We start from the raw sequence: 17,844 nt of genomic DNA, 5'->3' as shown, positions 1-17,844 counted from the left end.
GAAACGGGGGAAGGGGTATTACTGTAAAAGCCAGATAAACAGTGGTTTGCAGTTAGGATCTGAAGGTTGGTTTGTTGAACTGGGGTCAATAAGGTGCATCTTGCTGTTTCCTTGGAACTCTAATGTTACCAGACGTTGAAAATCACTCTCTGCTATTTGTATTTTGGTAAGTAGAGCTTTGCAAGATATTAATACAGCTCCTCAACATTCCAGAAATGAAGCACTGCCATAGCATCTTGTTTCTGCATACTGCACACAGCTGAACTTCTGATAGAATGGACTATCCTAATTGTTTGGTATCAAAATGTCATTTGACCTAAGACAATGTTCACTAGGCTAGCAGCCAGAGACTCGGGAGTCCAACATATGTTGTTCATATCTGTTGGTGTTAAAGGTACTGAAGACCACTAAATTCTCATGGTACTGTTACAGTAGGTTTTATGGTATATATTACTACCATAAACAACCCAAACATTTGATCTAACTCTTTGTATAATGCAAACAGACTTCCTGAATGTGTGAATTCTTGTGTGAAATAAAAGCATTTTGATTTCGTTTTGAATTTTGTAACTGCCAACTACGGACAATCCAGAAATATCTTTTGGTGTATTTGCCCATTAATAACACTGTTAATTTGTACCCGAGTCCTGGTTGAAACTAATGGGAACTATAAAAAATAAGGTCTCTCATTATGTTCATATACTTAGAACTCCTTTATAGCTGAATGACAATTATTAGAATATTTTTTTTTAATAACAGCACAACCCTTTTTAATAACTAAAGTTTCTAATGCTAGGTGTTAGTGGTAGAATTTAAATTCTATCATCAGTGTCATTTAAGGGACATGCACTTGGAGCATTTTTGTGCAACGTTTTCTTGAAATTGCATTATTGCATTCTTAGACCAGAACCACTGCTTATGATTATTTTTTTTACCTTTAGGTTTATTGTTAGCATTAATAAAAAGTTGGAAATTACCAGGATTATTCTTTGAGATCTGGGGTGGGTGGGTGTGTTGTATTTAAAAAAAAAAAGCAAAGCAAATGTTTTGTATTTGTGAATATTAAAATATGTGTGCATGCATATAAACCTGTGCTACATCAGGATATAAAACAAGCCCCATCCCTGGAAGTGTTCAAGGCCAAGTTGCATGTGGCTTTGAGCAACCTGGTCTAGTGGAAGGTGTCCCTGCCCATGGCAGGGGGTTGGAACTAGATGATATTTAGACTGTTTTATGATTATATAATAAAACTAATGGCTCTTCTGCATCAGCTATCCATAAAAATATACAAAAGGGTGATGAGTTATAAAATCCAGTATCTGATATTAATGTTGCAAAATTGATCAACTTTTTTCTTTTTTTGCAATTATCTAGCTAAAATAGTACTTGTTCATCCCTTTTTCAATTTAAGCCTTTCATGTTTTAGAAAAATTAACTAGTAAATCACCATAAACTACAGCTACCTTAGTTTTTCACAGCACAGCAAAACTCATAAAAGTTCAGGTTCAGAATCAAAAAAGTCTTCAGAACAAATAATTTGGGCCTTTTTCCGGTAATGGACTTTCTCCAGGGAAACTTGAATGCAGTAGGCTGGTGTTAAAAGAGGACAGCTGCTCCTAGGAATATTGATTTGGTTGGAGAGTCCAGCCTGACTCAGAGTCCAGTCACAGGCTTTCCACATTCCATGGATTTCTGAGCAGAATCTTTTTCATAGATTCTCAGAACTTTAGAAGGTGCCAAGGACTCGTACTTGCATGGCAGTTAATTAGGATATATTATTTTCCTAGTGAAAGCAACATACAAAGGCATGTTATTAGGCATGTTTCACCTGCCCTCCAGATGATATCCTTGAAATAAGAAAAAAGTAATCTATTTGTTCTCTAAGTTATCATTCACTCCCTGTCAGCTACAGCCTGCTATTTATAGAGCTGCATCTCCATGTCTCCTGATCTAGTGGTAGCTTCTGAGTAGAGGCCAGGTGATGCTGTGACATACAAGTTGAACAGTGTACCTTTAATCCAGTTCGTAACAGGAAAAATTCAGAATTTAGAAGGATGTTGTATTTTGAGGATTTTTCAGGCATCTTGCTATAAATGCCGTATTTGGATGAAGGACAGTAACTTTGTGACTAACAGTGAAGATGAGAGGGTAGGGGGTAGGACTATACAATCACAAAAAACAAACCCCAAACCCACATCCAGGAACTAATATTCAAGTGCAAAACTGGGTATTAAGCATTAAGTCTCTGTGTGTTCAGCAGTAGAGTCGGATCCCTTATACAAGAAAAACAAAAATCTGTGATAGTGAATCACCATGTATGACAGCATTGAGGTCTCCCATGAAATCCCTGTATAGGTTCTCACTAAGGACAATGGAGGGAGTTATGGTTCCTTTCTTGTTCCTTTGCATCAAGCTAGTCTAATGTATGGTTTTGACTTGCCCACTCTTCAACAAATGTTGGGAATAGGGGAAGTCAGAACCTGTTAGCTGTACATTGATTTAATAAATGTTACATTACGTCTAAAATGATTTTATGAGTGGGATGTCATTCAATCTTTCTCAAAAGGGATATGATGCTTGTTTTCAACTGAACGCTATCAGGAAACATAGTGTTAGCTGGGGAGCAAAAAACCCATCTACACAAAGTAGATAAGCAGGCACTTCTTTATCGCAGTGCTGGGTGCTCAGTGGCATCTCCACAAATCAAGCACAACTATGCAGATTTCACTGTTACGTTTATACACAACAAGTTACAATGATTGGTTAGTAAATTACTGCTGTGTCATCCTCTTCTGTTACTATGCTTGCGCAGGGGAAGGGTCTTCACCTGGGCAAGGGTCTTCTTGACCTGTGAGTGTGTTCTTTAGTATCATAATGAAGGTAGTTCACTTTGGGACATCTGAAAAGTAAGTTTTGTTGCCAAGTTAGACAGCTAGATATCTGCCTTGCCAAGTTGTCCAATAACTCATCCTATACAGAATAGAAACCAGGTGCTCTGGTTATGGTCTAGAGAATAAGGGCTTCAAGTAATACAGACTCGAATGACAAGTCGCACAACAACCCATACATCATTGGTTAATAAGTGTTAACATAATACTAATGTAGAGGCTGGCTTCTTAAAATCAAGATGTTCCTATAGTTGTTTCACAAATAAACACAAAATATAGAAAGATTCAATAAAACTTTAAGACAATCTGCAACAATAGGAGGAGGGAAAATCACTAAAAATTCAAATGCTTTTATTTTTATCTGAAAATTCATGCAATTATTTAAATATAAACAGTGCTTTAGTGCCATCAAACTGCCTAGAATCCAAATTAAACTTCGCACTAGAGATGGTCATATTAATATTCAAGGCAAATTTGTCATGCTTGTACATCAGTTAACAAACAATATCATACATTTTTCCATGGTTCATTCAGCTCTGTAGAATATATAGACCATTTATTGGGTAATGATTTCTGATTAATAAATTATTTTTTTATTATTTATGCCCTAATTTTGGGGCCAGTTATAAATCAGTTCAAGTCTGTGGGGTTAACCAGTCCATTTTTACTGTTTAGCATTGCCAAGTTCAGAAAACAGGTCACCGTAACATATTAAAGTGTGCTGGGGAAGGCTATGGAACAGATCTTGACTTGCCATCACATGGCACGTACAGGACAACCAGGTGATCAGGCCCAGTCAGCATGGGCTTATGAAATGCAAGTCCTGCTTGTCTAATCTGATCCCCTATGACAAGGTGACCTGCATAGTGGATGAGGGAAAGGCTGTGGATGTTTTCTACCTGGACTTTAGTAAAGCCTTTGATACCATTTCCCACAGCATTCTCCTGGAGAAACTGGCTGCTCATGGCTTGGATGGACATACGCTTTGTTGGGTAAAAAACTAGCTAGATGGCTGGGCCCGAAGAGAGGTAGTGAATGGAGTTACATCCAGATGGCAGCTGGTCACAAGTGGTGTTCCTCAGGGCTCAGCATCAGGGCCAGTCCTGTTTAATATCTTTATCGAAGATCTGGACAAGGGGATTGAGTGCACCCTCAGTAAGTTTGCAGATGACAGAAAGTTGGAGGGGGGAGGTGTGTTGATCTGCTTGAGGGCAGGAAGGCTCTGCAGAGGGGTCTGGACAGGCTGGACCAATGAACTGAGGCCAATTGTATGAGGTTAAACATGGGGAAGTGCCGGGTCCTGCACTAGGGTCACAACAACCCCACACATCATTACAGGCTTGGGGAAGAGTGGCTAGAAAGCTGCCTGACAGAAAAGTACTTGGGGATGCTGGTTGACAGCTGGCTGAATATGAGCCGGCAGTGTGCCCAGGTGGCCAAGAAGGCCAATAGCACCCTAGCTTGTGTCAGAAATAGTGTGGCCAGCAGGACTAGGGAAGTGATCGTCCCCCTGTACTCGGCATTGGTGAGGATGCACCTGGGGTACTATATTGTTTTGGGCCCCTCACTACAAGAAAGACTTTGAGATACTGGAGTGCATCCAAAGGAGGGCAATGAAGCTGGTGAAGGGTCTGGAGCACAAGTCTTATGAGGAGCAGCTGAGGGAGAACTGGGGTTGTTTAGTCTGGAGAAGAGGAGGTTCAGGGGAGACCTTACTGCTCCTAGAACTACCTGAAAGGAATTGTAGTGAGGTGAGTGTCGGTCTCTTCTCCCAGGTAACAAGTGATAGGATGAGAGGAAACAGCCTCAAGTTGTGCCAGGGGAGGTTTAGATTGGGTATTAGGAAAAATTTCTTCACCAAAAGGTTTATCAAGCACTGGAAGAGGCTGCCCAGGGAAGTGGTTGAGTCACCATCCCTGGAGTTATTTAAAAGACATGTAGATGTGGTGCTTAGGGACATGGTTTAGTGGTGGACTTGGCAGTGTTAGGTTAATAGTTGGACTTGATGATCTTAAGGGTCTTTTCCAACCTAAATGATTGTATGAAAGTCCAGCTGTGATTTCCAAAATTATTTCAGTATTAAATATATGGTATAAACAATAAGAAATTTGCATCAGTGTTTTAGAGCTATTTAATTATCACCCATAAATTAAAGTCTTCTTACCAGTCTTAACAGATTAAGACAGGAAAGAATTTTACTGCTGCCATTTCTTTTTGAAATCCATCAGGCACCATATATCATGACTGACTTGCACACTTCTAAAGCAATACAGTGATTCATTGGTTGTATCACATAAGGCTATCATCTCAAAGAAAGCAAATGAAGAAAACAATACCTGGTCAGTGCAGAAGTAAACCAATATAATTTAAATGACCTTTCAAATCACATCACTATGTTTACTTTTCTACTTTCTAATTTTTCCCTATTTTTTCCTTTTTAATTCAAAGTATTTCAAAGAAGGTAACAATCTTCTCTTAACCCCTTCACTGTTGTGGTGGGTTGACCCCAGCCAGCAGCCAAACACCCACCTTGCCTCTCTCTCACTCCTCTTTTCCAGGGAATGAAAGAAGTAGGATGGCAAAAAGACTCGTGGATCAAGATAATGACAATTTAATAAGGAAAGCAAAAGCTGCCTGTGCAAGGAAAGCAAGAAGAGGAATTCATTCCCTACTTCCCATCAGCAGGCAGATGTCCAGCCACTTCCTGGGAAGCTGGGCCTCAGCACATGTAGTTGTTGCTTGGGAAGACAAACACCATAACCATGAACATCCCCTCTTCCTCCTTTCCCTGAGCTTTTATTGCTGGGCACGACATCATATAGCATGGAATAACCCGTTGGTCAGTTTGGGTCAGCTGTCCTGGCTATGCCCCCTACTAACCTCTGGCCCACCCTTAGCATAGCTAAAGCAAGTCTTTGGGGGGAGGGCAGAGAGAAAGCCTTGACACTGAGCACTGTTCAGCTGTAGCCAAAATGGCTGTGTTACCAACATTGTTTTAGCCACAAATGCAAAACACAGCATCATACAGGCTGTTATGAAGGCAGTTAACTACATCCCAGCCAGACCCAGTACAACTGTCTTCCTTTTTTTATATCTTATTCAAACTTTTTAATGCTCCAAAACATTCTACTTCTTTTAGTGCTTGTATTTCCTTTTATATTCTATACCAGCAATAATGCCAAATAAGAAGCTTGATTTTCTCAAAAAAACCCCTTTCATCTACCTTCTTTACCTGAAATACCTTCCCAGAATGCACTTGTAAAGCCACTATCCATTTTCTCCCCAAAACAATATTTTTATTTAAAAATGCCAAAAGTAATGATTAGATAGAAGACTTGTGGGAATTTCTAGTATAAAATTTACTTTTAATTCATGGCATGACCTAGTAAATAGGCAGTTGCAGTATGGCAAGTCTTTTATGATATTTCCACAGCTTTATCCTGAAGTATCTCATAATGAATGGAAATTAACTTACCTTGAGGGCAATTTTATCATAAATTAAAAGCATTCACATAGCAGATTAATATCAGAGTACTATGCAGTAAACATAACCCTGCTTTACCTGTGAGATGTCTTACCAATGTCTTACAATTACCCCTTATCCCCACAAAATAATTCAAGTTTTAAATGGATTGTAAGCACCATTTATATGTAGCTAACATATGGAAACCTTTTTCTAATGAAGGTTATATTATCCTACATATGATGATACATTTTGTTTACAATATCCAATTACAATGTAATTTTAAAATATATTCATTCCTTTGGCATCTTTTGACCGATGAACAAACTCCTACAATGGAAGAAGGCTCAGAGGAGATGGACACAGACAATGAGCTCATGAAGCTAAGTGAACAATATAGGGAGTAAACATAACTGTTGTAAAGAAATCTGAATTTAACAAAAAGGGGACTGGAGGGTGGCCTTTCTTTTAGATAAATGGATCATCTTGCTCTCTATCAGTTGAGTGAATCAGCTGGTTGTGTAAAAGGCCTTCCCTGAGTTAAAAAATTGTGAATGTCTTCCTGAGCCAGCCACACCAGCATGGGGGAAATATATACATGGCTCAGCCCATCACAGAGTAGAAAAACTGAGCAACTAGCAAAATTAACTTTAAAAAGAGCAGTGGACTTGAGCTGGCTTTAGCCCATATATTCCTTCCCAGCAATTGGGAATGCTTGGTGTCATGATGGTGAGCACATAGAGACTGGTAATAGGGATCACATCTGTGTTGTGATCCAACTGTATACTACAATTGCTATATTGTGCTTGTGTTGTGATTTCAGTACATTGCTGTATCACTCTGCTGAATCAAGATCCTGTGTAATGTCAAATATCTTAAAAAAGTAAATTTGGTTTTAAAAACATTAAATCCTCCTCATGTGGAATATATAAAGGAACCTAGTCAGAGAGTATTGGACTCTGACATATATTTGGTACTCTTATGATTTTGTGTGTTCTAATACTAAATAGGCTTCTGGAACTACCAGAAGAAACAAGAAAAAATATAATTGAGAGAATTCTTAGAACAAACTGTTGAAGCAGAGTGCAAGTAGTACATTGCTTCCATTTATTTGATGCTACAAAAGGCAAGCTCTACTATGCTAAACCTTACTCTCTTGGCAACTAGTTGATACATACAAAATATTCCAATAAATCATTTCTTTCTCCTTGGCTGACTATGAGCAGACCTGAAGGGAAAGATAAAAAGTTGCTGTTATTACATATAAAGATTATTACAGGGAGAGAAACCCAATTTTTGCACTAGCTACTGGCCTCTCTACCCAAAGACTCTAGCAACCACAGAGAAGTCAGTCATTTTATCACTGAAGAATATAGGGATATCTTTAGATAAATAATGCAATCTGCAGTTTATAAGTGTATTTTAACAGGAAAGTTCCTCACAGAATGCAGTGAAAACCCTCCTGGAATGTCTTCTATAGCAAATTCCTATCCAAGCTGTATCACCTCTGTCACCTGTGTAAGGCTGTAAAGAACATGAACACACATATACAGAGTACTCTGGATTAGGAACAGCTTTGATTTATGCAATTCAGAAGTCTGTTTACTAATTACACAAAGAAGAGGTCTTTCAAGTCTGTCATGGTTTAACCTTGGCTGGTAATTAAGTACCACACAGCTGCTCGCTCATTCCCCTCTCACCCAGAGGGATTGAGAGGAGAGCTGGAAAGGAATATAAAACTCGAGGGTTGAGATAAGAACAATAGTTGAAATAGAATAAAAATGAAAGAACAATAATAACAATGACAATAGCAGTTATAATGAAAAGGGGAAGGGAAAGAATAACATCCACAGGGAAAGGAACACGTGGTGCACAATGCAACTGCTCACCACCTGCCAACTGATGCCCAGCCAGTCCCTGAGCAATGACCTGCCCGCCCCAGCCAACCCCCAGATGCCAGGCATGATGGCCCATGGTATGGAATACTTCTTTGGCTAGTTTGGGTCAGCTGACCTGGCTGTGTTCTCTCCCAATTCCTTGTGCCCCTCCAGCCTTTTTGCTAGCAAGGCCCGAGGAACTGAAGTCTCACATCAAAGCCAAAACACAGCACTGTACTAGCTCCTAAGAACATAATTAACTCCATCCCAGCTGAAACCAGGACAAAGTCCAAATAAGGACATTTTGGACTTAAACACACTGTTTTATTTTCTAACTTTATAAGAAGATGTTACAGCATTGACAGATCAGGGAAGAGCGACTGACATCATCTACCTGGACTTGTGCAAAGCTTTTGACGCTGTCCCACATGGCATTCTCATCTCTAAACTGGAGAGAAATGGATTTGACAGATGGACCACTCAGTGGATAAGGAACTGGATGGATGATTGCACTCAGAGTTGTGGTCAATGGCTCAATGTCCAAGTGGAGACCGTGATGAGTGGCATTCCTCAGGGGTCCATACTGGGACTGGTGCTGTTCAACTTCTTTCTCGGCAACATGAACAGTGGGATTAAGTGAATCCTCAGCAAGTTTACTGACAGTACCAAGCTGAGTGGTGCAGTTGACATGCTGGAGGGAAGGAATGCTGTCCAGAGGGACCTTGATAGGCTTGAGAGGTGGGTCTGTAAGAACCTCATGAAGTTCAACAAGGCCAAGTGCAAGGTCCTGCATTGGGGCAACCCTCAGTATCAATACAGGCAGGCTGGGCAGAGAATGGATTGAGAGCAGTCCTGGGGAGAAGGACTTGGGGGTGCTGGTGGAGGAAAAGCTTAAGACAGCCTAACAATGAGCGCTTACAGCACAGAAAGCCAATCTCATCCTGAGCTGCGTCAAAAGAAGTGTGGCCAGCAGGTCAAGGGAAGTGATTCTTCCCCTCTGCTCTGCTCTTGTGAGATCCCACCTGGAGTACTGCATTCAGCTCTGAAGCCCTCAACATAAAAAGGACATGGACCTTTTTGGAACAAGTCCAGAGGAGGGCCATGAAGATAATCAGAGGGCCTCTCCTATGAAGACAGGCTGAGAGAGTTGGGGTTGTTCAGCCTGGAGAAGAGAAGGCTCCTGGGAGACTTTATAGCAGCCTTTCAATACTTAAAGGGGGCTTGTAAGAAAGATGGAGACAGACTTTTTAGTAGCGCCTGTAGTGATAGGACAAGGGGGAATGGCTTTAAATTAAAAGAGTAGATTTAGATTAGATATTAGGAAGAAATTCTTTCCTGTGAGGGTGATGAGAGACTGGAACAGGTTGCCCAGAGAAGTTGTGGATGCCCCATCCCTGGAAGTGTTCAAGGCCAGGTTGGATGTGGCTTTGAGTAACCTGGTCTAGTGGAAGGTGTCCTTGCCTATGGCAAGGGGGGGTTGGAACTAGATGAACCCTAAGGTCCCTTCCAACCCAAAACATTCTATGATTCTATGTTCTGTTTCTGCAGCTCCTAGATCTTTCTAAATATGGTGACAGTTCTAATAATTTTCAAAACATTATTATGGGATTATTCTAGGATGCTCAGAATCTTACTCAGGAACTAAAGCAAACACTTTTCCAGCTCTAGTATTAATGCAAATTGTTGACATGAGGAATAAACACTTTGGTGACCTTTAAAAAATTTCAAGTTCATAATTTTAACTCAGCTCCCCCAAAAGTCTTATGGCTAGCGCTGTTACAAAAGGACAAAGAGTAAAACAAAATTAAGAGCCATGTAACTTATCAAAAAATAAAAACTACCATGTTTCACCAGATGCAATAGTACATGCCACAAAATTAACTGGTACTATGTAGTGAAAAACTGTTCATCATACTGCTATTTCATTTGTTCCAAAGCAAAAGTTACCATCTATCTGCTTTCAGTGTAGTCCAGTGTCAGTCTGCAATGCTGAACAAGGACAATACAATAGCCAGATTTTGTAAATTGGGCTGCTATACAGATGACCCTAATTACAACATGCAAATTGTTGGTTAGTACAAAAGACACTATATTGAGCAACATAAACATGGGCATCCCTTTTTAAAGGTATACTATAAGAACAAAGTGTCTTGCAAACAGACTCCAGACATGGGCCCATTGAAGTAAGGATAGTGAAAGTGCATCCTCATCAGAGGCAAGGCTGGCTGACTCTCAGGAACAGCTGTAAAGAAAATCCATCACTTGCCTATTCATATGATTTCTGTAAAAGGTGCTGCTGACACCAACATACTTGCTCTGTGTGAGTGGGGAGAAGGAGACTGTGTCACTATCTTCCCTAAGAGGGTCAAATCTGTTCACATTTTCATTGGCTTAATATTCTTGGTTTCTCCTCTAGGATTCACAGCTGACACTAGTTATTTCTAGGAGTTTTTCCACTCCTGTACTGACTATAACCCCTCCCCCATACTCCCCCTACTCCAGAGGAGTCTGGAGCGAAGGAATGAAGTTGAGCCTGGGAAAGGGGGAGGAAAGGTGTTGTTTTAATGTTTGTGTTTTCCTTTTCCACTATTCAAATCAGTAATTAAATATCTATTTTAATTAGCAATAAATTAATCTTCCCCATTTGAGTCTGGTTTGTCTGCAACAGTAATTGGTAAACAATCTCCCTGTCTTTATCTTGACCCACAAGCTTTCTTGTTTCTGTTCCTTCTATTTTTATCCCCCATCCCACTGAGCAGGGGGAGTGAGCGAGCAGCTGGGTGGGAGTTTGGCTGTTAGTCAATGCTAACTCACCAGAACTGGAAATTTTACTTCTACATAATGTTATAAAGATGCATATAGATAGCTTTTTTTTCCTTTTTTTCTTTTTTTTTTTTTCATATTGCTTATACACAAGACATTGAAGAGGGAAAAATTATAATAAAAAGTAGGTTTTATAGTTCACTGACTTGTTTATTGAGTTAAAGAGCTAAAAATTTCTTCCATTCTGTTATTTTGTTTGTAGTTTACTGATTTTATTTACTTTTAGCTCTAACTCAGTTTCCTCTAGCTCTGAATCATGACTACTATATTAGTAAATGTGAAAAAAAGGAAATTTTTAACGTCCCAAATAATCTTTATTTCTGTGGAAGGAAACTAATAGAGTGCTTTACTCAAACCACACAGAATCAACACAAAGCAAGTAGCATCACCAGGAAAAAAAAAGCAGTTCTGGGGAAATAACAGCCCTGATCTATTAAAAATATTATATATTTCCCTACACCAATATCTAAACAGTCACTGACAATGATGCCTATATAATTTGCATGTTGTATGTCTGTCAAATAAATCAAAGATCCAGATGCAAAATCTACCAATGATGACATTCTGCTGGTGACTTTCAAACCATAAGCTAATGAGTAGGACACAGTGAAGCATAAATGTCATATTTTTTAATCAGAGATGTTATTTTGGGCAGCTGTGCTATTTAAAGAAAAACTGATTTTAATTTCTTTCAGTTTGTCAAACTGTGTCCTGGTTTCAAACATGGTATCAGCCTTCAAAATATGTCAACAGAATGATAAGGAGGGAATGTTTTTAAGTTGTAAATGAAATAAGTTAATGAAATTTAAACCATTTACTTCCAAAATGAAAGGAATACAGCATCCTACAGTGTAGAACATAGTGAAGAATTAAGACACATATTCTAGGTTGTGCCATAATCATAGAATCATAGAATGATTTGGGTTGCAATGAGCAGGGGCATCTTCCACTAGATCAGGTTGCTCAAAGCCCCGTCCAACCTAACCTTGAATGTTTCCAGGGTGGGGCATCTACAACTTCTCTGGACATCCTGTTTCAGTGTTTTACCACCCTTGTCGTAAAAAATGTCTTCCTTATATCTAATCTGAATATATCTTCTTTTAGTTTAAAACCATTATACCTTGTCCTATTGCTACAGGCCCTACTAAAAAGTCCCCATCTTTTTTTTAAGCCCCCTTTAAGTACTGAAAGGCTGCAATAAAGTCTCCCAGGAGCCTTCTCTTCTCCAGGCTGAACAAGTCCAACTCTCTCAGTCTTCGTAGGAGGGGTGCTCCAGCCCTGTGATCATCTTTGTGGCCCTCCTCTGGACCTGCTCCAACAGATCCATATCTGTCTTGTACTGAGATCCATCTATCCAGAGCTCGATGTAGTACTTCAGGTGGGGTCTCACCAGCATGGAGCAGAGGGGGGGAACCACCTCCCTCAACCTGCTGGCCATGCTTATTTTGATGCAGCCCAGGTTTTCTGGGCTGCAAGTGCACATTGCTGGCTCATGTCCAGCTTTTTATCCACCAGTACCTCCAAGTCCTTCTCTTCAGGGCTGCTCTCAATCCCTTCATCCCCCAGCCAGTATTGATACCAGGGGTTGCCCTGAACCAGGAGCAGGACCTTGCACTTGGCCTTGTTGAACCTCATGAGGTTCACATGGGCCCACTTTTCCAGTTTGTCCCAGTCCCTCTGAATGGCATCCCATCCCTCAGGCATGTCAACCACACCACTCAGCTTGGTGTCATCTGCAAATTTGCTGAGGGTGCACTTGATTCCACTATGTCATTGATGAAGATACTTAACAGTACTGGTCCCAACACGGACCCCTGAGGGACACCACTTGTCACTGATCTCCATCAGGACACTGAGCCATTGACCACTACTCTCTGTGTGCAACCGTCCAGCCAATTCCTTATCCACTAAATAGTCCATCCATCAAATCCATCTCTCTCCAATTTAGAGAGAAGGATGTTGTGGGGGACTGTGTCAAAAGCCTTACAGAAGTCCAGATAGATGATATCCATAGCTCTTCCCTTGTCCACTGATGTAGTCCCTCCATTATACAAGGCCACTCACTAGGTTGGTCAGACAAGATTTGCCCTTGGTGAAGCCTCATCAAATAATGCAGTACAGGCAATTTACTAAAACCAAGCTTACTGGATGTATTTTGTGTTTCATTTCATGATTGTTTTGGCCTAAACATCAGAATTCTGCAACCAAAACTGCAGAATGCTTTATCAGAATTGCCAACTTCACAGATCCAAAGTGGTGCATCCAGCACACCTGCAATTACTCTATGCTTATCACAGCAAGTCTCAGACCTAGTGCACACAGATTATGTAATTGGTCTGTGCACACTGATTTTTTCTGCACATGCTCTGCGAGATTCAGAGGCATTTCTATAATTCATTGGCAACATTTTAAGTAACATTAAGAGGGTTTTTTATAGCAAAATGAACTAAACACTTATAAAACATGATACTATATTGGGGATTTTTGCTTTAAGCCACTGTTTCACAAAATTGGCAGTTGTCTTGTCAGCCAGCCTGTGCTGAAGTTTTCTGACATCCACATCATATTCTAATATACTCTGCTCTAAATTCTATCTTTTTAAAGTGACTGGTGCTCTTGCTAATAAGTTATTTGTCCTGGCACTGTTGAAGGACACCGTTAGTGTCTACCACTCCTGGCAAAGCTCACTGGTAAAAAAAAAAGATTGTGAATGCAACTAAGCCATAGGCAGCACTGCAGATGGCCTGTCCAGAGGCTTCAGTAAACAGTGAGACTCACCACATTAAAAACACATTTCTGGAATTACTTTTACTACTGCCCCTCTGATGGTGGTGTGCACAGAAACACACTCTCTACATTTGTCTAATAAGAGGCTGTCCAAAGGATACCTGTATGCAGGGTGTACAGAAGGAAGGAAAACAAGTGTATTGTATGCACTGTATTCATGTTCTGCAATAAAACTCTCAGTGCTGCAATTATCTGATAAGTTACTTTAAAAATGGCACTAGAGTGAATTATGACAACCAAATCTTATACCTTAGAATGACACTGTTATGCTTATAACAAAACATTTTGCTGCTTTTCTCTTAAGAGAATATGGTGCTTATTACCTATGAATGTGCAATACAGATTTCAAACAAAAGTTGACTATCCTAACACTACTTAATGACTGAGCGTACCAGTAGGGAAAAGGCTTCTAGGGGACACCTAGAAGAACATGTCTTCTAGGGTAAGGCACATCAGGACCAAATTATTAGCTCAGGGGAAAAGCAAAGAGCCATACATGCTCAGACATCTAGATAGTGTCAGCTATGTTCTGTGAAATAGAGCCATTTTCTATGAAAGGAGCATGGCTGTGGTTCACTGATGGATTGTTGTACAATAATATGGTCCAGTGCAGCAAGTTATGGCAAAAGGGCAAAACTCAGCAACACATATCAAATAATCACTCAGGGGGCATTTATCTAGTGCCAAGAGTCAGAACACCATGGAAAGTAGATTGGTGGGAGCTCTGGGAAAAGGAACAGTACAACAGTACCCTTGGGATCTTTATGGACCTGACTTTTCTCTAAGTCTCTAACTGAACTCTAGATTCACCAAATCATGGTGGGAACATGGTTCTCTAGGAAAAGTTGTACCAGTCACGCACGACCTATGAGGGTTACTCAACCCATGGATGTGTAAAGATCATAACCACGGGTTACTAAGATTCTGTAATACACAAGGACATGGAGGCTTTGTTTCTATGAATTCCTTTATTATAAATTACTACAAATTACTACTAGTAAAACAAGTGTATATTACAAGTTACTACAAAATTACCACTAATAAAGTATGTATATACTTATGATCATTTACTTATATGCTTTCCTATATATATAATTTGAGGTGTTACCAGTATGACACTCACCAAATCACTCCAGGAGTGAAGCTAACTGATGACAGAAAAATCTTTTTTCATAGATGATCCACATCACAGAGTCTGGAGACAGCTAGGTGTTCCCAGAAAGTCTGGTCTGTTCAGGAGAAGCTCTTGCAGAGAAGCTTGTCTTGGGTAGATGGTGAGTTACTTTTATACCTTTTTGGTGTAGATACATAAGTGGACATAGGTCAGCAGTTCCCGGAACAGTTATTGCTTACTTTGTTTTCCTGAAAGGTCAGTTCTTTATGATAGTTTCTTTGTTCTGAACCTATCAAGGGTGTCTGGGCTCCCTGCTGAGCTTATGAGGGATGCCTAGGGCTCCCAGATAAGTCTTTGTCAGGTTGTTTATGGGGTCACCATTGTGGCAGCTCTGTCACTCCACTCATGAGTCATTAGGGGTGAGACTACACCATATCTGGTGTGTCTCTCTTGCCTCCTAATGTGTGAGGCAGAGGAGACTATCTGCATCAAGCCCAATGTTATGACTTCTGAGAAGGTTTGTCAATTGAGACGCAAGTATGCAGTACCAGTTTAGATAGAAGTGATGCACAAAGTGATTTGTTACAAGATATAATCTAAAAAAGCACAATTCCAACAGCTAAAATAAGAGCTAATATCCTTAAACTGCCTGTGCCGATGTTCTGAGGTCTGGTAGTGAAGACCATAGCCATGACCAGTCAGACGGCAGACCCTCAAGCAGAGATTGTTCTCAGGCTATTTGGTGAAAGGTATGAATATGTTGAATTATATTTACATTGTATTAGATTTGGTTAGATTAGTTAATGTAAAAAAACCAGGTAGTATTTATTAACACACAAACACCTCCTTGTGAGACAGTCTTAAGACCCAGTGGTTTTGGATAGCTAGTTGTGAGAGCAAATTAATTTCAGATTGTAGATTCTTTAAAGCATCTATAGTAGCATTTTGGGCAGTTTCAAGTGCAGTAGAAATGTTAACAATAGCTCATTCTGTTGCAAATTGTCTTAAAGTTTTATTGAATCTTTCTATATTTTGTGTTTATTTGTGAAACAGCTATAGGAATATATTGATTTTAAAGAGTTCATTTCCATGTTAGCATTATGTAAGCACTTATTAACCATTGATGTATGGGTTGCTGTGCTGCTTGTTATCCAAGACTGTGTTACTTGAAGTCCCTATTCTATAGACCATAATACCCCTAGTCCTTATTCTCTAGACCATAACCAGATCACCTAGTTTCTATTGTGTATAGGATGAGTTATTGGACAACTTGGCAAGGCAGATATCTAGCCATCCAGCTTGACAACAAAACTTACTTTTAAGGTGTCCTGAAGTGAACTACCTTCACTATAATACTAAAAATCACACCCACAGGTCAAGCAGACCCTTGCCCAGGTGAAGACCCTTCCCCTGCACAAGCATAGTAACAGAAGAGGATGACACAGCAGATATTATAATTATATGCAAATTATGAACCAATCATTGTAACGGAGAGTGTACTACCTTGTAATTGTTGTGTATAAATGTGACAGTGAAATCTGCATAGGTGTGCTTGATTTGTGGAGATGCCACTGAGCACCCAGCATTGCAATAAAGGAGTGCCTGCTTCTTAATACTACATTGGTGTTAAGAGGTTTGATTCCCGATGTTGGTGACAATTCTAATTCAACAATACTCAGAGTTAAAAACAACACACATACAAACTGGTGAAACTTGGTCTTTCTACTAAGAAGTTAGATGCTTCATGCTTATTACATACAGAGTAATGGTTTCATAGAAAGTTAAATGTTAATTTTTTAGATTTAAATGCATAGGGGGCAAGATGTGCTATAGTACAAGTGCCTGCCCACTGTAGTGGTAGACTCCTATAGGCATTAGTGCCACAAAGACAGAACCACACAGGTGTTAAAACGGTAGGAATCCAGCTTTACCAGAAGTTTCTGCGATACTGGCAAAGTGAGCACCATGGAATGGAAGAACAATCAAATTTTATTAAGCATGTTTGCCTTAATTGGATTGTCCAAAAGAGGTTGTGATCTACACAACCAGATACAATTCTTGATACAAGAATTATTTACTTTTTTAAAAAGACATATGTAAATATCTATAAAGAAAAACAAGAAAGAATTTGAAAAGCAGAGGATGTTAATCAACCCTTACAAACAGTTAACATGACATGGCCTTGGGAGAAGGAATAGACACCATAAATATGTCAAGTTGCTGCCAACAAGATAAGCTCAAGGAAAACCAAATGGTTAATGAGACCAAACAGAAAATTACTTGAACTATGCGTGAACTATCCTAATTAGCGTAGTAAAAGATCCACCCTCGAGCAAAGAAAGCCCCCGAATAACAAAGCCCCCTCCCCATAGAACATGCTAGTGGAAAAAAAGAATACTGTACCTTTAAATGGAGACGAGGCTCATAAGAACCAATGAGAATTAAGTGTGACTAAATGTAATTATAAACAATTGTTCAAAATGTATAAAGTGTTTTACCATGTGTTAAGAGGTTTTGTGTTTGTGGATTTACCACCTAGCACCTATCTCTGTGCAGACATGTAATAAATATCTCAACTCTGTGTGTGGATTGGCTCATGCAAAACGGGTGAAGAACCCAAGATTTGGGAAAACACTGGGCCACATGTTTCCCAACTATCGTTAGTACTTAGCTAACCATTATTCTGTAAACTGCAGTATGTAGAATTCAGACCAGTGAAACTATAGTATCTTTGGTATTTCGTACTATTAACATAACATGTAAGATTCCAGAGTCTTAGATTATAAAAAAATGTCATAATTTGTAATTGCTAACTCATGTTTACATGTCCATGAGTTTCCCAGGTCAGAACCAATAAAATCGTGTGTTCTGTCACATTTAAATTGAAACTGC

At 39.6% G+C, this 17,844-nt stretch overlaps 1 protein-coding gene across 2 annotated transcripts in view; it reads left to right on the top strand.

The window, feature by feature from the left end:
• The window catches only part of LOC129734919 (arrestin domain-containing protein 3-like), a 34,318-nt gene extending 17,748 nt beyond the window's left edge, over window positions 1–16,570 (top strand). Inside the window, exons 8-9 of one of the 2 annotated variants that reach the window (XR_008730457.1) lie at window positions 15,015–15,112; window positions 16,327–16,570. Coding sequence is in view for 1 of the 2 variants with exons in the window: in XM_055700335.1 (XP_055556310.1) it covers window positions 5,447–5,503 (57 nt within the window). In the remaining variant the exon portion in view is untranslated. Of the gene's footprint in view, window positions 1–5,446; window positions 10,872–15,014; window positions 15,113–16,326 lie in introns of those variants that run through there. The other variant, XM_055700335.1, reaches the window with a different exon arrangement.
• The last annotated feature ends 1,274 nt before the right edge of the window (window positions 16,571–17,844 follow it).

The sequence above is a fragment of the Falco cherrug genome (assembly GCF_023634085.1).
Source record: "Falco cherrug isolate bFalChe1 chromosome W unlocalized genomic scaffold, bFalChe1.pri SUPER_W_unloc_1, whole genome shotgun sequence".
Lineage (NCBI taxonomy): Eukaryota > Metazoa > Chordata > Aves > Falconiformes > Falconidae > Falco > Falco cherrug.
The sequence above is the reverse complement of the archived record's forward strand: the minus strand, read 5'-3'. Positions and strand labels throughout refer to the sequence as shown.